At 39.3% G+C, this 22,011-nt stretch overlaps 1 protein-coding gene across 2 annotated transcripts in view; it reads left to right on the top strand.

The window, feature by feature from the left end:
- The window catches only part of LOC122556579 (follistatin-related protein 5-like), a 563,792-nt gene that overhangs the window by 330,590 nt on the left and 211,191 nt on the right, over positions 1-22,011 (top strand). For both annotated transcript variants that reach the window (XM_043703426.1, XM_043703425.1), the window contains exons 5-6: positions 13,126-13,316; positions 17,838-17,958. In XM_043703426.1, coding sequence (XP_043559361.1) covers positions 13,126-13,316; positions 17,838-17,958 — 312 coding nt within the window. The remainder of the gene's footprint in view (positions 1-13,125; positions 13,317-17,837; positions 17,959-22,011) is intronic.

Genomic DNA, 22,011 nt, shown 5'->3' with positions numbered 1-22,011 from the left:
GCCTTGTATCTGAGGCAGTATCTGTTAGTTATAATCAAACTGACCCTAAAATCCATCCAAGCCCAGACTTTTCAAAACCTGTGTTTTTATGACCTCCTGAAAGAAAACACCAAGGGCAACATAACCTTTTTAAAAGAGCAGCAGCATCACAGTCAGTCACTGAACATATTTACACAATACTGCTGGTGTACTTTCAGCAAAAGAACAATAATTTTATTATACAAAATAAAATGAAAATCAACAACAAAGCTAAATAAGACAATTCTGAAAGAGCTGATCAAAAATAGAGTCAATCCTTTTTTCACGGCAATATCCTTTACAGACACTCAGACCTAGTGAGGTATCACTCCTACGTTGACTTTTTAATTTCTTACTCAATTGATGTATTTATTTCATTTCTGCACATTGACCAGATCTGATTCTATTACATTCTCTCCCTGAAACACAAAATCTAATTCACTGTCATTTTGGAACAGCTCCTGAGGTAAAATCAATTTACTTTGACGAGATTGAGGCTGTTAATCGGCAAGTCTAGTAATGGCTAACATGGATTTTTTTTTCCTTCTGAACTGAAACTGCTTCTGGTCTTCTGTGTTTCTCAGGGTTGTAAAATGCTAACTTAGTAAACACTCCAACTATTATCTCTCCAGGTAGTTTGCTTAGTCATTTAGCTAAATCATATGATTTCGTGGAAATGCAGTTCTGACTCAGTGCTAAAACTATGTGTCTGATCCTTAAAAAATAGTTAATCTTCACAGAGCTGACAAGCAAAAAGCCATTATCCCCACTTTAGAAATCAGATCCTCAAACTCACCACAATGTGCAGATTACTCTGGAGACAGCGAAGGTTGTTTTCAGTTCGGGTGTCTGCCTACAGATTTCTTTTCCCCATTCCGCCACTCCTTTAAGTTTCTCAGTATTTGTTCCAATGTTAAAACATATTTTTAGGTATTCTTCAGAGTTATTTGTAATTGACCCAACGCCCATCAGACAACTGTTATAATGTTGTCACAAAATTATCCCTTAAACCTTTCTTTGAAATGAAAATTAATGATGAATAATCACTTGTAAAATTTCATTTTCCTTTCACTGAAACTTTGTTAGGTACAGTGTACACTGGAGTAATTCTAGAGATACATGCTAGTTAGAAGAATCATTCACTCAAAAAACAAAAGTGGTTTCATTTCTCCAGGTACACATCTTAAAGACTTTTAAAGATTCTGGAATGAAGTCTGGTATTACTGTTGCAATGATAGCAAGTCAGATTTTCTTTTTATACAAAGGAGACTTCTCTTCAATGAATATGATTCTCCTTGATCAGGAGTCCGTTGCAATAAAGATGCTTTAATGGCAGAGTAACATTTAAAACTTGAATGTGTGTAGCTTCAATAAATGCCAGTGTTCAGAGTTGGGAAAATTCAAAGCAAACATGACTGTTACAGACCATTATCCTTTTGACCACGAAGGTGTGAAAACTATTAACATTTTCATCACTATTCCAATTCTCGCTAATGGTGTTTAGCTCTGATTCAATCACTCAATGGGTGAAAACTGCTCAGGTCTTTCAAGAAGCTGGCAATCTGCTATATCAGTTTACTGCTCAGGTGACAAAGTTGAGTAATGTCTCCAGATTAGATTCTCCATTGAAATTGAATTCATGTAAGAAATGTTGATTATTTTTCTGCAAACAGTCCACAGTTGTTTCACTTGCTTCTTACCCATTTAGTTCACCTTTAGAAAATGTGAGTATCATGATTACTTACAGCAGCCAGAGAGAGAAGGGGAGACGGCAGAGATACGTGTGCTGGTTCTCATCTCATTATCTTCCTTTTACAAATAACAAAATAGTTGGATTTTGAAAGCTGTAATTTACAACTGTATTTTTTTTCTGGAGTATTTACACTGTTTCATAGCTCAGAAAAATCTGAGACGTGTAATATTTATACTGAATTCTGCACTTGGTGTCTGTCATTAGTGAGAGGTTGGCTTGAGGAGAATGTGGTATCTCACAAAACTGATTTGAAATTTGTTTAGGGATCCCAAGTTACATTGAATTTTATATTTTGTACCCTGTAAATTTTTCTGGGGCAGGAATGTGGCAATAATCCATACCTCTCCAATTTTGCCCTTTTGTCTCATGCTATGCGATCTGATTTTTTGTGGAGATAATGGACGGAAATCCCCTCCTTTCTGAATTTGCATTGTTAGCATTACTCTGCTTTGTGAACCATCAAAACAGAGAATTGAATTATCCTGCTTTAGGAATGGAACATAGCTGTTCCTGTTGCTTGCCTTTATTCCAATTTTTTACATCAGTCTGGGTACCACCAGATGCCATTCCAATAGCTCCAAGACAAGTTCTTTCATTTTACTTTTGCCACCATTTGTAAGTGTACCAAAAGCTGTATATGGAGCAGATCTTTGTAGCCAGAACTGTTTATTGAATGATGTACATTATATACAGAGCAGATCCAGGCATGACTATCTTGGAGTAAGTCCTTCTATGCATTGAAAGTCATAGAATCATAGAATCCCTACTGTACGGAAACAGGCCATTCAGCCTTTCTAGTTCATATTGATACCCCCCTCCCGAAGAGCATCGCACCAGAATCCTGTCCTGGTAACCCTGCAATTCCCATGGCTAATCCACCCAGCTGCACATCCCTAGACACCATGGGCAATTTAACATGGCCAATCCACCAAACCTGCACATCTTTGGACTGCAGGAGGAAACCAAACCAGAGCACCCAGAGAAAACCAGTTCAAATATGGGGAGAATGTGCAAACTCCGCACAATCGGCTGAGGGTCAAATCGAACCCGGGTCGCCAGTGCTGTGAGGCAGCAGTGCTAACCACTGAACCACTGTGCTGTCTTCTTTTACAGTTTCCTCTCTCCTCCTCCTTCTTCAAAATTTAAATGAAATATGGCCTTTGCACGCTGGCCATCACTGGAAAAGAAGTTAGGGGTAGGGAGTCCTTCTCCAGAGCAGCAAGATGCTGCTACACCAATGCAGGCAAGTAGGGGGCTTAGCCTGCTGACCCCAAGGTGTGTAGCTGATAAACTATCTCTGTGAAGCTAAACTCTTCCTCGCCACCTCTGGGAATCTGCAAACTGTCTGAACAATCCCAGTCAACCTTCTTCAATTGGCCTTCTGTGGTCAGCAAAAGAACTGAATTGGCTACCTGCCAGCCTCACCATCCTGTCTTCAGAAAGATCACCTGGGGGTGGGATAGAATCAGAAGATTGGAACACCAGTCAATAGTGCTACATTTTCGCACCTACCCACCCCTGGTCTCAGCTTCAATTCACTCAAGAAGTCCAATCCTTGTCCATCAATCTATGAGCCGAGTGTTTGTCAAAGCTCGGGTGTTGTCCAAGCTCACATTTGGTTTCACCAACGTGACAAAACTGTAGGTTTTGAAAAAGAGTTAGAAAATTTTCTCATATTGACAGGCTTAGCAACTGACTGCAGTAATGTAGAATTCCAGAATCTAAAGGACTGACTGCAATCGCAATTTGTAGATTAAAGGGTTAACTACATCTCTTTTTCTCAGACTTGCTACTGAGCATGTGCGAATTGAACTGTCATAGTGATGTCAGATAATGTGGATCTGAGATTTTTACTTCACAGCAGAATGCCTTGTAAAGTGCCTTTCACAATGCCTTGTAAAGTGTTATGTCTAAGAAAGGTCTGTTAATGTTCATTCATAAGAGTGTAGTCTTTGTAACAGTGACCAGACCCATGGAACCAGAGACAAATGGCAATAAGTGCCAAGCAACATTTCGGTATTATGGATACGCCATAAGACCAGCCCAGTAATCCCTCCTTGAAGCATGGAAATACCTGAGGAGCATTTCAGTGGTGACAGGAAGCATTGTGTGACTGTCCTTAACCTCCCACCTAAGCAGTGAAGCACAGAGAGGGAAAGCTTGAAGTGTTAACCATTCATGGTTAAAGAGTTGTGATTAAATGGGGTACCATAAAATAATTTGAGGACCATATAGCATGGGCATAGCTACTGAGCATATGCGAAAGGAGCTACCTCATAACCATGTCAGATTATTTGGAATGGGAGCCTCAGTATAAGGTTCTGTCTGATGTATTCTTTTATAATGCCATGTAAATGATTATGTATAATGCAGTCTGTTAGTGTTCTCTCATTAAAGTGCAAAGTCACCATTGTCTTGTCAGGCCATGGGGCTGCTCTCTCATTAGAGAAATGACTGGTGGTGGTTTAACCTAAGGGTTATCATGCCTCAGTCAAGGGGAGAGATTAAGTTGGAAAATCCTTCACGATAACCTCAGGTGGTGTAGGAATTAAACCCATTCTGTTGGCATTGCTCAGCATTGCAAATCAGCTATTCAGTCAACTGAAATGATAGACCCCATATAAATGTCCAGTTAAATTATGCCTAACATTGCTAATTGAAAATATCTACTTCCAACCATCTTGCGTTATATTCACAGATTTTCAAACGGCAAGAGCTAACAAATTCGATTTTTATGTAGGAACACATATAATAATCACTTGTGGAGGACACTGTTTGTAGCCCAATATTTTTAGCCTATGTTCCAACATGAGAAACTAGAAGAGAGCAGGAGGGAGGGCTTTTGATTCTTCGATCACTGGGAATGTTTCTGGGAAAGATGAGACCAGTTATAGACATAATAGTCTGAACCAGAACCAGAATGGGACCGTTATCCTAGCGAGTCGGTTTGCTATGGCTGCTGGGAGGAATTTAAGCTAGTTCAGCAAGGGAAGGGGACCCAGTATGAGTACAATAAAGACACAACACACTTTAATAAAGAAACCAAAGTAGAGGAAGTTGAGCTATGTTATGTTTCAAGGAGATTAAGGTGAGGCTGGATAGCCTCCACTTTACTGCTAAGAATATAGTAGGTAAGATTTGAATTAAGGGTGTGGATTGATACATGGAATTAGAATGCTGTAGCCATTACAGGGATGGGGTTGAGAGAACAGTTGCTCCTGGGCAACTTCTCAGAAGACAGATTTTATTGAAATAAGGCAAGATCTGATCAAAACAGAGTGGGGACAGCTACTTGTGGGAAAATCTATAGCAGAACAGTGAGGGGCATTTGAAAAGGAAATAGAGAAAGTAAAATGTTTCATTTCAGAATGAAAGTCAGAGTAGCAAGACCAGAAAACCCTGGATGTCCAGGAATATTGAGAACTTGAAGAATAGGAAAAGAAAGGCTTTCCATAGGTATAAATGGAGCAAATTAATAGAAACCCTAGTGGAGTATGGAGAGTATGAGGGAAGCAACTAGGAGAGCAAAGAGGGGGCATAAGAAAATACTGACAGGTAAAAATTAGTGAGAATCCCAAGATAATCTAAGTATTTTAAGGTGAAGAGGACAACCAGAAAGAGTAAGGCCCATTAGGAATCAAGAGGGTAATCTGTGCATCAAGTCACAGGATATGGGTAGGGTGTGAAACAAGTTCTTTTGAATCTGTTCTCACATTGGAGAAGGACGATGTAGGTACAGATTTGGGAAGAATATTATGATGTTTTTGAGCAGATGGATATAATAAGTGAGGAGTTATTGGAGGCTTTGGCTGGTTTAAAAGTGGACAAATCACCAAAGCCGGATGAGTTCTATCCCAGACTGTTATGTGAGGCAAGGGAGGAAATTACAGGGGGTGTGACCTCAAACTTTAATTTCTCTATGAGTACAGGGCAAGTGCCAAAGGGCTGGGGGACAGCTAAAGTAGTTCCACTTTTCAAGAAGGGTGGTAGAGATACCATGGCAGTGCAGACCAGTGAGTATCACATCAATGATCAGTAAACCACAGGAGAAAATTAATCTCCACTTGGAGATGCAAGATTTGATAGTTATCATGGTTTTGTCAGAAATTGTTAGAATTTTTCAGGGAGGTGACCAGGTGTCTAGATGAGAATAATGCAGTTGACGTGGTTTCTCTGGATTTCAGCACAGTCTTTGACAAGTTCCCACATAGGAGACTGATAAAGAAGACAAAAAGCACATGCGATCCAAGGAACTTTGACAAATTGGATCCAAAATTAGCTTCCTGGTAGGAGACACTGGATGGTGGTAGAAGGCTGTTTATGTGATTGGAGGCCAGTGTCCAGTGACCGTCTCTGGGGATCAGTGCTGGATCTTTTATTGTTCTTAATACTTATAAATGATATTGAAGAAATTGTGGGGCTGATGAGAAGCAAGTTTGCAGATGAAATGATTGGCCAGGTAGTTAACAGTGAGGGAGAAGGTCTTAGGATACAGGAGGATCAGACAAGTTGGGCAGATCAGTGGAAGATTGTGAAGTGATGCACATTGGATAAAGTTCCAGGACAAGGGAGTACTTGATGAATGGCAGGACACTCAGAAGCTCAGAGGAACAGAAGGAATTTGGGATGCTTGTGCACAGATCCCTGAAGATGGCAAGACAAGTTAATAGGGTAATTAAGAAGGCAAATTGTACACTTGTCTTTATCGGTCATAGTTAAAAATCACACAACACCAGGTTATAGTCCAACACGTTTATTTGGAAGCACCAATTTTCAGAGACCATAAGACAGAATTTATAGCAAAACATTACAGTGTCATGCAACTGAAATGATATATTGAACAAACCTGGATTGTTGTTAAGTCTTTCATCTTTTAGAATAAGTTACAGGTTTTGGTTCATTAATATGTAAATCCCAGAACTACTTTTAGGTCACCTTTTCTCAATAACTTAAGGTTTTATAATAGGTGACATCTCAGCTCAGACAATGCATTAAAGGTGTGAGGTTAGAGTCTCTCTATCTCCCAATCTTGAGTCAGACTGGTCCTATTTCCAAAATATTGCATGTATTGACTGCCTGCAGATTGTGTGCATTTTCTGAGCAAAACAGAATGTATCTGACAATATAATTCTGCACATTCACCCCACAGACTCATGTGTGTGCGCATGCATGAGAGAGAGTGAGCAAGAGAGAGTGTGCACATGGGAGTGCACGTGAGAGAGTGTGTGTTTGCATGTGCGAAAGCTTGGTAAAGTGTGTGTGTGCGTGTGTGGAGTAAAGTCTATGAGAGGGTATGTGTGTGTGTATGACAGAGGGTGTGTGTGTGTGGTGCAACGGGGTCACCTGTAGTGCAACCTGAATGCAAGGTCCCAGTTGAGGCCATCCCCAAACTTGGCTATCAGCCTCTGCTCAGCTAGTTTGTGTTGTTGCTTTTCCCAAAGTCCGCCTTGGAGGATGGTCACCCGAAGATCTGAGACCAAATGTCCTGGACCACAAAAATGTTCCCCCATTGGGCAGAACACCCCGTCATGTGATTGTTGAGCAATGTCCACCCCAGTTAAACACCCGCTCCTCCACATAATGGCTTTATTAGTCATGATATTGACTATAAGAGCAGGATGGTTATTTTAGACTGAACAGAACTCTAGTTAGGTCACAGCTGGAATACTGTGTGCAGTCTGGTCACTGCGTTAAAGGAAGGATGTGATTACACTCGAGGGGGTGCAGACAAGATTCACTGGAATGTTGCCTGGGACAGAGCAGTTCGGTTATGGAGGGAGATTGGATCATCTTGGGTTGTTTTCTTAGAGCAGAAAAGGTTGAGAGAGGTGCTGGTTAAGGTGGATAAGATTATGAGGGGCATGGACAGAGTGGATAGAAAGCTACTGTTCCCTTTTGGCTTACAGGTCAATTATAGGGGGGTATCATTTCAATGTGAAAGGCAGGATATTTAAATGGGATTTGAGGAAAACAGTTTTCGCCCAGATGATGGTTGAAATCTGGAATGCAGTGCCTGGGAGGGTAGTGGAGGTGGGAAACCTCACAACCTTTAATAAGTAATTGGATGAGCAGTCAGTGTCATAACATTCAAGGCTATGGGCCATGTGCTAGAAAGTGAGACCAGTGTAGATTTAAAATAATTTTTGTTGTTGCAGTCTCAACAGGTTGAAGGGTCTCTTTTGTAATTAGAGTCATGGAGATGTACAGTACAGAAACCGACCATTCGGTCCAACTCGTCCATGCTGACCAGGTGTCCAAACCCAATCTAGTCCCACCTGTCAGCACCCAGCCATATCCCTCCAAACCTTTCCTATTCATACTCCTATCCAGATGCCTTTTAAATGTTGCAATTGTACTAACCTCCATCACTTTCTCTGGCAGCTCATCCCATACATGTACCACCCTCTGCATGAAAAACTTGTCCCTTAGGTCTCTTTTATATCTTTCCCCTCGCACCCTAACCTATGCCCTCTAGTTCTGGACTTCCCCATCCCTGGGAAAAGACTTTGTCTATTTATCCTATCTGTGACTCTCATGATTTTATAAACCTCTGTAAAGTCACCCCTTAGCCTCCGATGCTCCATTGAAAACAGCCCCAGCCTATTCAACCTCTCCCTCTCACTCAAATCCTCCAACCCTGGCAACATCCTTGTAAATCTTTTCTGAACCCTTTCAAGTTTCACAACATCTTTCCAATAGGAAGGAGGCTAGAATTGCATGCAGTATTCCAAAAGTGGCCTAACCAATGTCCTGTACAGCCGCAACATGACCTCCCAACTCCTGTACTCAATACTCTGACCAATAAAGGAAAGCATACGAAATGCCTTCTTTCACTATCCTATCTACCTGCGACTCTACTTTCAAGGAGCTCTGAACCTGCACTCCAAGGTCTCTTTGTTCAGCAACTTGATGAGTCAAAAGCCCCAGAAGAGGAATGGAGAAAGGAAAGTAGCTGTATATGGAATTTTCAAGATGAGGAATAATTGATCTTTTGCCAATGAAAGCTTCTGAATATTAATGATATTGCATGATAATATCGGATTGTACTTGGTCTTTCACACATGGTCTCAAAAGTTGTTGAGGATTATAGAACCATGACAAATAGATGGAGTTAAATATAGACCAACCATGATTTAATTGGAAGTCAAATAAAGTCAAGGGCTAAATAGCCTCATGTACTGAGAATAAAAGCTTACTTCTTTTTTTGTGATGACAAGGTATTTCAATAAAGGATTTCATCAGCATTTTTTGTAAACAGAGGAAGAACCACAAATTATTCTAATCTCTGCAAATAATGAAGGTTATGTCATTGTAATATAAATTGTCCTCTCTCAAACACACTTTAAAAAGTCACATTGTTGGTTTCCTATAGCAACAGTGCATTTAAGATTATGTCACTTCTCATGCCAACAGTGATGATTAAAAAAATATTTTTTTCAAAACACACTCAACAGAACAGCAACGCACTGTTGTGATAAGAAAGGGGCAATAAATCATTTTAGAGAACCTGTGACTTGTACTGCGAATAATCTAATACCCTCCACTAACTGGAAGATTAAATAAATAAATTGAAGATCTATTTTTTAAAAATGTGTTACTTGTTCGAAACCACACCAATAACCAATTAATAATCATAGATATAGTGCTGTAATTTATGTATGGTTATTATTATGTTAATTTATGTAGATTAGTGCTTCAAATTGGTCTTCAGGCTGTTGTGTTTTCTTAATCCACCATTTCAAAACCAAAGCCACCCTCTTTGGGTTTGATTTTGTCTGATTTTCCAAGCAGTTTCCTCATTTTCTTAATTCTAGATGGGATTAAATCTAAAAGGGGGGGTAACTTTTTTATTTAAATTGAAAGGTTGTTTCAGTGATTTTAATATGCTTTGAATCATTTAGATGTGAAAGATATAATTGCCATTTTAAGAACTTTTCAAAAATTCAAACATGGACATGGGTATTTCTGGCTGACTGGCATTTATTGTCTGTCCCAAAGTTGTCTTTGAGGAGGTGGTGGTACTATACGTTGACCCACAATGCCTTTATAATTTTGACCCAGCAACAGGGACAGTGATATATTTGCAAGTCAGGACGGTGAGTGATTTGGAGGGGTATGTGCAGGTAGTGGTGTTCCCATCTATCTGCTGCCCTTCTAGATGGAAATGATCCTGGGTTTGAAAGATGCTGCCTAAGGGCCTATTTTGAATTTCTGCAATGCATCGTGTAGATAGTCCATTCTGCTGCTCTTAAGTGTTGGTGGTGGAGGGAGTGGATGCTTATGGATGTGGTGTCAGTTAAGCAGGCTGCTTTGTGCTGGATGGTGTCAAGCTTCTTGAGTGTTGTTGGGGCTGTATCCATCAGGCAAGTGGGTAGTATTCCATCACATTTCTAAATTGCGGCTTCTCGATGAAGGACAGATTTTAGGGAGTCAAGAGATGGGTTATTCACCACTTCTTACCTGCTGTTACAGCTATTGTGTTTATATGGTGAGTTCAGTAGAGTGGCTGGTCAATGGTAACCCCCAGGATATTGATAATGGGGGCTTCAATGGTAAGAGCATTGAATGTCAAGCAGCAGTGATTAGATTGTCTTATTGGAAATGGTCATTGTCTCACATTTGTTTGGCAGGAATGTATTTGCCACTGTCAGCCCAAGCCTGAATATTGTCTAAATCTTGTTGCAATCTAAACATGGAGAAAGTGAGGACTGCAGATGCTGGAGATCAGAACTTAAAAATGTGTTGCTGAAAAAGCGCAGCAGGTCAGGCAGCATCAAAGGAACAGGAGAATCGATGTTTCTGGCATAAGCCCTTCTTCAGGGCTTCTTCAGGGCAATCTAAACATGGACTGGTTCAATATATGATGAGTCGTGAATGATGCTGAACTTTGCATAATCATTTGCAAACTTCCCCACTTCTGAGAATCTGATCGAGAGAAGGTCATTGATAAAGCAATTGAAGATGGTTGGGGCTAGAACACTACCCTGAGGAACTCCTGCAGAGATGTCCTAGAACTGAGATGACTGACCTCCACTAATCACAACCATCTTCCAATGTGCCAGTTATGACTCCAAGTCATGGAGAGTTTATCCCCAAACACATCAATTCCAGTTTTAATAGGGCTCCTTTATGCCACACTTGGTTGAATGCAGCTTTTATGTCAAGGGCTGTCAGTGTCATTTCACCTCCGTAATACAGCTCTTTGTCCATGTTCGAAGCAAGGCTGTAGTGAGCTGAGTGGCCCTGACTGGACCCAAGGTGGGCATCAATAAGCAGGTTAATGCTGAGCAGATCCGGCTTCACAGCACTGTTGATGATACCTTCTATCACTTTACTAATAATCGAGAGTAGACTGATGGGGCGGTAATTGTCTGGATTGGATTATCCTGCTTTTTATGTACAGGACATACCTGAACAATTTTCCACAATGTCAGGTAGATTCTAGTTTTGTAACTATACTGGAAGAGCTTCGACAGGAGAGCAGCAAATTCTGGACCACAAGCCTTCAGTGCTATTGCCGGAATGTTGTAGTGCCCACAGCCTTTGAGTATCCATTTCCTCCTTAATATCACATGGAATGAATTGAATTGACTGAAGATTGGTATTTATGGAGGAGCATCAACTCCCTCATTTAGTGGTGATGGTTGTGTAGGGGATATGCTGGGCAGATTGGGTTAATGTATAATTCTGCTGCAATTGATGGCCCGCAGCACCGCAAGGATGCCCAAATCTTGAGTTGCTAGATCTGTTTGAGGTCTGCCCCATTTGGCATGGTGACAGTGCTACACACAGCGCTGGAGGGTATTTTCAAAGTGAAGGCAGGGGCTTTTCCCCTCAGGACTGTGTACAGTAAGTCACACTTACCAATACGGTCATGGACAGATACATCTGTAGCCAGCAGATTAGTGAGGATGAGCTCGAGTATGTTTTTCCCTCTTCTTGCTTCCTTCACCACCAGCTGCGGACCCAGTCTAGCAGTTTTGTGCTTCCGAACCCGACCAGCTCAATCAGTAGTAGTGCTGCTGAAACATTTTTGGTAGTGGGCATTGAAGCTTCTCAATCAGAGTACATTTTGTACCTTTGCCACCCTCAGTGCTCCTTTTAAGTATTGTTCAACATGGAGGGATATAGATTCATCAGCGGATGGAGAGCAGTATGTGGTAAGCAATAGGAGGTTTCTTTACCTTTCTTTAGCCTGAAACCAGGAGACTTCATGGGGTGCAGAGTCAATGCTGGACTCCCAAGGCAATTTCCCATCCTTCCCTTCCCCCGCTTCCCCTGACCTGTATAGCACTGTGTCACCACCTCTCCTGGTTCTCTCCTGACTGTAGGACAGAACATATCTAGGGGTGGTGATGGTTGTGTCTGGAACACTGCCTGTCAGGTATGATTCTGTGAGTATGACTGCATAAGACTGTTGCAAAACTACTCTGATACAGCTCTCTCAATTTTGGCACTAGTCCCCAAGGAGGACTTGTTAACAAGGAGGACTTTGCAGGATCAGCAGGGCTGTTTCTGCTGTTGTCTTTTCCAATGTCTGGATTGATTCCCAAGTGGTCCATTTGGTTTCATATCTTTGCTGAGATTTTGTAGCAATTGATGGAATTGAGTGGCTCAATTTCAGAGGGCAGTTCAGAGTCAAGCACTTTATTGTGGCTCTCGAGTGACTTGTAGGCCAGACCAGGTGAAGATGGCAGATTTCCTTCCTTTAAAGCCCTTAATGCGTCAGATATGTTTTTCCAACATTTGACATTCAAGTAGCAGGATTTGAAGCAGGGTCCCAAGAACATTAGCTGAGTTTCTGGGTTAACAGCCTAATAGTCTAACGATAATATCACAAGCCTTTCAATAGGAAAGAATTTATTTACCATAAATTCATCCAAAAGTAACATGAAAATTAGATTGATCCATTAGTTTATTTTGAATTGAACTTTTTAATCTGGTGCTATTGCTGAAAAGTTAATGTTAAATATATTGCTAGTCTACTTTCTAACTTATCCAGTGACCAAGAAGCTGCATTAGTGACAATGCCACCACCAGAAAGTGTTTGCGAATGACTTCATGCTTTTTTTTATATTCACCACGACAGCCACAATCAATAAATAAAACTATCATTTGCATAGACCTGCAATAGTCATTACTGCACAAAGCATTTTACACCAAACCCAATATTCTGTAGCACCCAAACTTAGATGCTCTTCCTGAATGATATAGAAAGTGGAGGGAGAATAATTTCAATCTATTAAAGCAAATCTGACCTTTGACCTAATCTAAAAGTGAGAAGTTCCTAATCTGTGTCTTCACCTAATCTGCAACAAAATACACTCATTTGGAATATTTTGCCTTTTCTATAGGTGGACAGTGCAAATTGGCAGACTACAGTAGACTGAAAAGCATGTTGCTGGACCTACAGAGTCGAAGGTATTTCCAAGAAGAAAATATTACGATGGAGACAACAACACTGAAGAGAGTTTTGGTGGAGAATATGTTCAAGTACTTTGACACCAGTGGGGACGGCCTAATAGACAACAGTGAACTGGCACAGGTGGGTGTTGTGCTCTGTGAAATTCAATGTAAAATGTTGGTGAGTTATTTATTTGACTTTAGTTCCTTGTTAAATCCTCTTTGGAGTGTTCACATAATTGATAGCACTCCAATACCTGAGATCCATGTTCAAGTTTAATTTCAGAGCTTGAATAGTCTTCAGGACTGCCATTCCAGTGCAGTACTGAGGGAGCACAGCGCTGTTCAAATGAAATGTAAAGCTAAGATCCCATTGGCATGTTCAGCTGGATTTAAAATATCCCATGGCACTATTTCAAAAATCAACAGGGAGTTGGCCCCAGTGTGTTTGCCAATATCTATTCCTCAATCATGATGTGGAGGTGCTGGTGTTGGGGTGGGGTGGACAAGGTCAGAAGTCCCACAACACCAGGTAATACTTCAACAGGTTTATTTGAAATCACAAGCTTTCAGAGTGCTGCTCCTTCATCAGAAAGCTCATGATTTCAAATAAATCTATTGAACTATAACCTGGTGTAGTGTGACTTCCGACCTTATTCCTCAATCAACATCTCACAAAAAAATGTTGGTCATTATCACATTGTCATTTGTGGGAGATTGCTGTGCACATACTGGCTGTCATAGTTCACACTATACCGTATGACTACATTTCAAATAGTTCTTAATTGGCCGTGACATATTTGATCAATTGTCACGAAAGATGTTGTATAAATACAAATATTTATTTCTCTCTCCCTCTTTCAGTCTCACTGTCTGTGTTGAGTTTGAAAGACTGTAATTTGGAATGCATTTTTGTCAACTTTTTGAGGATTTGATACAAAGCAGAAAATTTGGCACTGGCTATTTGTGTTGGTTACTATTGAGATATAAATGACACTGCTGTTCCTTATTCATCCCTGGTTATACTAGTTATCTGAGAGCATTCAACATATAGTGTAGAGTTGGGGTTGTATTTTGTTTGAACCATAATGGCTGCCAGGCTTTCTTCCCTGAAGGATATTATTGAACCATTTGAGCTTTTACAATAATCCAGATAGTTCGCAAATGACCAAATTTATTAGGTTGAGTCCAAATTGTGGGATTTGAATTCCAACTACTCCAACTCTGTGGGTCGTAGAGTCATAGATGTACAGCACGGAAACCAACTCTTTGGTCCAACTCATCCATGCCGACCAGATATCCTAACCTAACCTAGTCCCATTTGCCAGTAGTTGACCCATATTCCTCCAAACCCTTCCTATTCATATACCCATCCAGATGCCTTTTAAATGTTATAATTGTACCAGCCTCCACCACTTCCTCTGGCAGCCCATTCCACACACATACCACCCACTGTGTTAAAGAGTTGCCCCTTAGGTCCCTTTTATATCTTTCCCCTCTCACCCTAAACCTATCAGACATCAGTCTAATACTGTACTATCATCAAGGAACTGTATTTTTTTTTAAATTCTGTTTACTAATGCTAACAAAAAATTAAATATGAATTTAAAATGGGAAACATCTCAGACCAGTGGAGACAAAATTTGAGGTGACAGGAAAAGCAAGAAGTAGAAAAATATAGGGTAGCCGCATTGGAATGGCTTCAAGTATGTTCGTGCCACTGGAAAGTTTCCAAAATTTCTCATAGGTTGGTAGCCAAATAGATTGGCTGCAGCGCCAATTCAGTGTTCCTGTCAGGACTCCAGGCCCGCTGTACCCATCATTGGGACTGTAGTATTATAGGCAGGCTTGGAGGGTGAACACATAGGCTATCATTGAGAAAGCTGTCTCCAGGAAGAATGTGCCACAGATCTTACTGTCTCCAAGCTCCAGTTTGCAATTCATATTTGTTCCTGACATTGACATCCTGAAATCTAGATGAGAAAACCCAAACTATTACAGTCCCATTTACTTTTTGACAAAAATTAGCAGAGGAAAGTATACCTTTAACTTTTTAATTTGGTGTTTCTGAACTAGTCCCCTATCATCTATTTAATGTTCATCATAATTGAATCTCCTGACTCATTCTGAAGCTCTGTCATGCAGTTATGGCTGTAGATTTGCTTTTTTTATTATTGTGCAGTGAAATTTAGGTGAACTTAATCACAGCAAAGTAATATAATTCACCGAAATGGCTTAAGCAGAGAAGATCAAATTTTATCCCGTTTCCTTTACTGTTAACCTCTTTGCTGACGGAAGCCCTCACATTTCCATCAGAGAAATTCCCAGGGCTCCCCTCCATGCATTTCCATGTCTATGTACTCATAGCTTTCCTGATGTAACTTATGGAAGATGTTTACGACCTGGAATTCTATGTAATCTTTTCCCTCCACTCTTCTACAGCTTAACTCCTTGAGACCAGTTGTAACATCTTATTGTCACCATGGAAAGAACTATCAGTTTATTACAAACTTGACAACAAATTTTGCACAATGATAGCTGCATTCTTATTTAATACTGTCCTTGTGCTTTATTATATAAATACATCAGTCTAAAATAAAAGCTTCTTCTAATGCTAGTTTTCTCTTGACTTTTCTGTGGTTGGAGCAGTGTGAATAATCACATCCTCCTTAGAGGAAATTTTATGGGGGTGTAAATTGCATGGTAATGAATTGGCAACTCACTTTACTTTTCTGCCAAGTTTTATTTCCATTGAATCTGGAAAGATTTAAAATCGGCTAGCTGTTTGCTGTCATCCTTTTATTTACTGTTCATTTTACCATAGGGTTATTTTTCAGTCTTGAACTCCATCGATTTCTGCAAGTCTGGGAGATCATCTGCAACAATAATAGTTGCTGGATTCGAGAATTTCTGTCCACCCATCCATGTCAAAGGGTCTCCAACAGAAAGGGCTCTTCAACTTTTATAAAGTTGACACAGCTTGTTTGAGTTCCTAGTTCCTAGAGCAGGAGATGATCGCATAACGGCTAACAACCAGTATTGCTAGAAATTCTCAATCAGTGCAAAGCTGGTGATTCAATAGATAAATAAATTCAGCAGTCCAGTAAGCACCTGTAACATCCTCTCAGAGCAACCTAATGCTTGTATCTGCTTCTATTTCAAAGATCCTACCTACTTATGGTAGCTTTTATTTATATAACACCTTAATATAGAAAAATGTCAAGATATAAATATATATGTAGTTCTTCAATGGGACTCACATTGTTTGCATCTCACTCATTCAGTAATCATCCATAACACTTATCTAATTTCTGCCATTTGATCAACCTCTTCTCTGTGTTGCCATGGATTATCAACAACTATTGTATGTGGTACCTTATCAAATGTCTTTCGAAATTCCAACGGTACCTGCAACATTATTTATTTCAAAGAATACTATTAAGTAAACCAAAAGTGATAGATTTTTAGATATCCATTCTAATTTAATCCAATTAATAAGAATCAATATGTGTCAAATTGAGTTATTGAATGGCACAGACTATTTTTGGCTCCTATTTATTGTGATTCATTCATTCATGCTGCTGTCTTCCTTTCAGTTTTGTCCTTGTTCCAATTAGCTTTCCATGTGAATTCCATCAAGAGTTGTTATGATCTTCAGTGTTTTGTCTGAAAGGGTGATGGAATGTGATTCAATAGTGACTTACAAAGTTAGAGCTGAATATATGCTCATAAAAAAAGAAAATGGTAGGCCTGTGGGGAGTTGGCAGGTGAATGAAACTAATTAGTTAGCTGCTTCAAAGATCCAGCACAGGTACAGCAGGTCAATTGACCTCCTGTGCTGTGATTTTTCTGGATTCCTTTTGGCATCACTGCATTAGGCAAGGAAATATTTGCTAGGGTTCCTATTCATTGATTAAAACATGGGAATATTGATAAAAGATAGAAGAGACATGTGTGGAGAATAAAATTAGTTTGAGCTGAGCTGAGCTGGAACTCTGCATCATTTCTTTAATATGCATATATATGTAAGGGTGGGAATGTGAGAAAGAGGATGTGAAAAATAGACAGAATGTGCACTTGTGATGATAATAAAAATAGGCTGTGGGAGCTGGGAAAGATTATTATGGTATTATAATATAATATAGCAGTCTGGAAGAATTATTGTCAAATCTTTGAAAAAAAAAGTTACTTTTGCTGTGAAAAAGTCAGTGAATTTAAAGTTGTTGAAGCCTATATTAAGTTGAACACCGTCAAAAGTATCATCCTCTGAACCTTTGGAATCTATCTGAAACAAAGAGTGTACAGGGCTATCAAGTGGATATATGTACTGATTAAATTATTCTCAATGTAGCTTTCTAATTGCAATGTGATTCATTGTAAAATGAATTCCCAGTCTTATCCAAGAAAGAGACCAAAAACCTGCTGCTCAGAAACCAGAAGAGATGCACGAGATGTCAGAAAATTTTAATGAACCTCCTAACAGATAGATACAGAAAGCTAAGAATGATATGCTATTTTTTGGTCAGAAGAGCTGCACAGCATAGTTCTTAGTCTAGATTCTGATTAGGTTTCAGTATCAAATATTCATACTTGTCTAAATTGATTATAAAATCTAAATATTTCGTTGTTTTAATTTCACTCAAGACATGTTTCGTTTTGACAGGCAATGACACAAGATCTGCTTGATAACGACCCATTTGACTGCAATCTATTTGATCTTCTTCAGTATGATGATTACAATAATGACAGGGTGTTGACATTAGAGGAACTCTACACAGCATTCCGTAAGTCTAGTCAAAGGAGGATATATTCATAGTCCTGTGTAAAATGCACTTAAAACAAATAATTTATCACAATCCTGTTATGGCATAAGATTAATATTTTTTATTTACTAACTGATATGTCGAGAGTTCAAATTATCAACCAGTCATGTTGGGTAGTACTACTTTCATTACTTAAGTTTGAATTCAGACAATTTACATAGACTGGCCTCTGGCAATTTTTTGTGCTGTGGTATTATTTCCAGACATTAATGTTTTCATTTTTAATGCATGGCAGTATTGAAGTGGTGGGACATGAATTTGACTTCTTCCCTCATAATGTTAAATCTTTGAGGATTGTATCAGTGTGGACCATGAGGATTGTAGAAAAATCCTCATCACTAACATCCTTATATGTGTCTTCTGTCAGCCACTTTCAGAAAGAGATCACAAAGGGTGATACATGGCTTAGGGCAAAAATGGGGGAAACTTAGAGGATAGTCAGTTAATTTTATTTTTCAAAACCATGACAGAAGGCATCGATTGAAAATTTGTCAAAAAGACTATTCCATATAAACCTTATTCTCTGTAATTTTGGATTTAATACAAATGGTCCCAGTTGGCATGCCAGCCATGTGTGGATGCTGATCTACATGATTTCCTGTGGAACTACATCATGGTATTCTATATTGCTGGCGACAATGGGATGTTTTTCTGATCAACTGGGAGTCTTAAAAGGTAAGTCTCTAAAGGAGCTGCAATCAGCTGTAAAATCAGGACTGCTGGCAGTGGAGCTGGGTTGGGATTGTGGGGAGGATGGTTGGGATTGAAGGTTTGCAGGGATTTTATGGTGATAATATCTCTATCCTAGCATGTTACTGCTTTATTGCCTCTTTGTCACAGTTTTTGCCCTCGAGAATAGATGCTGGAGTCATCTTACGTTTCTGAAATGAGCAGTATTTGATTTTTTTTTAAACTCTGCCCTGTGAGAAAATATGTCACATTCTCCTGATTGCCATGGGAGTTCAGATACAGTATTATTTTGGGAAATCCTCTGTGTGTTCAGATTCCTAGATCTCCATCGCATATTCCCAATCACCCAATGAAATTAAAGGAAAACAGTTACATTCCTTGTCATGTACTAAACTTTTTTGGGTGGTCCCATTAAACAGGAACACTCTCAATTTTTGTGTCTTTCTACCCCTGCTGTGCTTGAAAGGCTGTAATATTTTTTATAGGCCAGACAATAGAGGGCAAACAATAAACAGTAAGGTTATTTATGGCCAGAATCCAGAGCATTGAACAAAAAACAAATACATCAGAATTCTGTTGGCCAGCCATCTTCGAAATTGCACTTAATTTCCAGCATATAAATCTATATTCATTGTGAAGTTTTCTGCTTTAATAGTAAAATCAATGTATGATGAAGATACCAATCTAAAAATCAGTAGTAAAATAGAAGGAGCACCCTCCAGTGTTATAGGCAAGAATTGACAGGAACAAATTATATTAATTTATGGGTTGATAAATTCTGTTTCTCTGTGTTATTTTAATGAATTATTATCTTATAGGCTGTCAACCTATTTAAAATAAATAAGATAATACAACTTTTTTTTTAGTATTGTTCAGCTTGATTTCAATCCATGAACCAACTTTCCTGAACAGTGAAAAATAATAAAGTGGAATTTTCTGTTTTGGGTAATGGTATTGGTATATTATCCATCAGCTTGGAATATATCATCCATCATATTGGTATATTATCCATCATATTCTAGTATTCTGTTTGTGAAGGCCATTTCAGCATTTTATCTCTGTTATGTGGCTGGTTTTTACTTCATTAGTAGACAATGGTCAGTTTACCTGCACCACCATTTTGCGAACATTAAACACACTCAAGCATATGTGTCTAATGCCAGTTAAGTCTTGCTCACCAATGGCAATATTCCAGATATGATGCCAAATGAAACCTGTTTGTGGATTTCCATATCATGGGTACAGCTATCTTTTATCAATACTTTTCATCCTGACATTCAAAAGAGGTTTTAGAGTTGGCATGATTTGAACCTGATACCCTTTAAAACTTGCCAGTGGGTATTCCAACTTCGGTCAGTGCCCCTTGTGTCATGAAGTTTTATTGCTGATTCTCTTTCTCTTATCCTGTTTTTCTATTTGTCTCCTTGAACGCATAACCAATTATGTTACTGGTTTATTCCCATTTTCTAGCATTATGCGTAAGGGTTCTTCATGGTAGTTCTGCATAAATGCAACAATGATAGGAAATTAAAAAGATAAATCAAAAACATTTGACTTCCAATAATCTGGTTGGTTGATTATAGTAGCTGTGCAACCAACCACATAAAGTAATATAATCTGAAACATTCTCTATAATGTTTGACTTCTTGCTATCTATATATATCACATTTCTTTATACATCTTTTTCCACATTATTTCTTTCCCTGCTACTCCCTCTACTACCACCGCCTCTAGATTTTATTTTCCCCTTGTGTGCTGTTGAGGCACTGTAATAACTTGATCAAGTTGCTGTAAAATGTTGAAAAGCTGGTATTGAATGACAAGCAAGAGCCTACTAGTAGTTCTAAGTAATGTACCAAATTACAAATGTATAGTTTCAAGTATTTTATGATGTGGAGGTGCCAGTGTTGGACTGGGGTGTACAAAGTCAAAAATCACACAACATCACACAACTAGCTTTCGGAGACAACCATCTGATGAAGGAGCAGCGCTCCGAAAGCTAATGCTTCCAAATAAACCCGTTGGACTATAACCACCAGGTTATAGTCCAACAGGTTTATTTGGAAGCACTAGCTTTCGGAGACAACCATCTGATGAAGGAGCAGCGCTCCGAAAGCTAATGCTTCCAAATAAACCCGTTGGACTATAACCTGGTCTTGTGCGATTTTGTAACCAAATATTTTATGCTTATCTAAACTTTAAGTTTTCTTGGCCTCCTTCAGTTTATCAAGAGGTACACATTGTGATTTAGATTTGAGAGAAAGGCTGCATAACAGGACATACAAATATGTGGGTGGCACGTTGGCACAATGGTTAGCACTGCTGCCTCACAGCGCCAGAGACCCGGGTTCGATTCCCACCTCAGGTGACTGACTGTGTGGAGCTTGCACATCCTCCCCGTGTCTGCGTGGGTTTCCTCCGGGTGCTCTGGTTTCCCCCCACAGTCCAAAAATGTACAGGTCAGGTGAATTGCTCATAGTGTTAGGTGAAGGGGTAAATGTAGGGGAATGGGTCTGGGTGGGTTGCGCTTTGGCGGGTTGGTGTGGACTTGTTGGGCCGAAGGGCCTGTTTCTACACTGTAAGTAATCTAATCTAATAATATGAAAATTGAAATATGTATGAGATAATGCAGCTGTGATCTAAGGTAACAGTAATTTATCTCTATATTTACTCAGATATGGTTCTAGATTCTGATACTAAACATGGATTATGTATAAGCTTGGTGTGACGTAGCATATTTCAGGAACACTCTGCCTTAGAATGGTAGATGTGGGCTTTACTTAATGATCCCTTTTCATGTAGAATTCTCAACTTTACTCATAGTGCAGCAAATGGAAATATAGATTTATAAAGGGGAAGGCTGAATGGATGTCTGCAGTACCTATACCATAGCAGTCAATTAAGGGAGCCAATGATGGTAGTCTGGAAATAGATCCTTTATCAGAACTCTTGGTTCCACATGATGAGAGGAGATCAAGAAAGAAAACGAAAGGGAAGCCCGTTAAGCATTACCTCTGGTAGACATATTTAACATTTCCAAACATTTGATTTGTTTTTTTCAGTATTTTGTTAGTTTAGTTCATCAATTCAACCGTAAAATTAAAATGTCAACTGTGAAGAATGTGCAAATGAAAACTGAAATGTAAACATATGTTCCAAATCCCAAATTGTCTTACAAATAACACACCCTAACAGGGACTGTATAAAGTTTTCACACAGCATAGTTCTTGCTAGAATGCGTTATGATGGAATGAGTTGTCCTTCTCATTGCTTGTTATGATGATTTTTCATGTCGCAAAATGGTATGCTTTATACAATCCATTA

This window comes from Chiloscyllium plagiosum, chromosome 14 (assembly GCF_004010195.1).
Source record: "Chiloscyllium plagiosum isolate BGI_BamShark_2017 chromosome 14, ASM401019v2, whole genome shotgun sequence".
Taxonomy (NCBI): Eukaryota; Metazoa; Chordata; class Chondrichthyes; order Orectolobiformes; family Hemiscylliidae; genus Chiloscyllium; species Chiloscyllium plagiosum.
The sequence above is the reverse complement of the archived record's forward strand: the minus strand, read 5'-3'. Positions and strand labels throughout refer to the sequence as shown.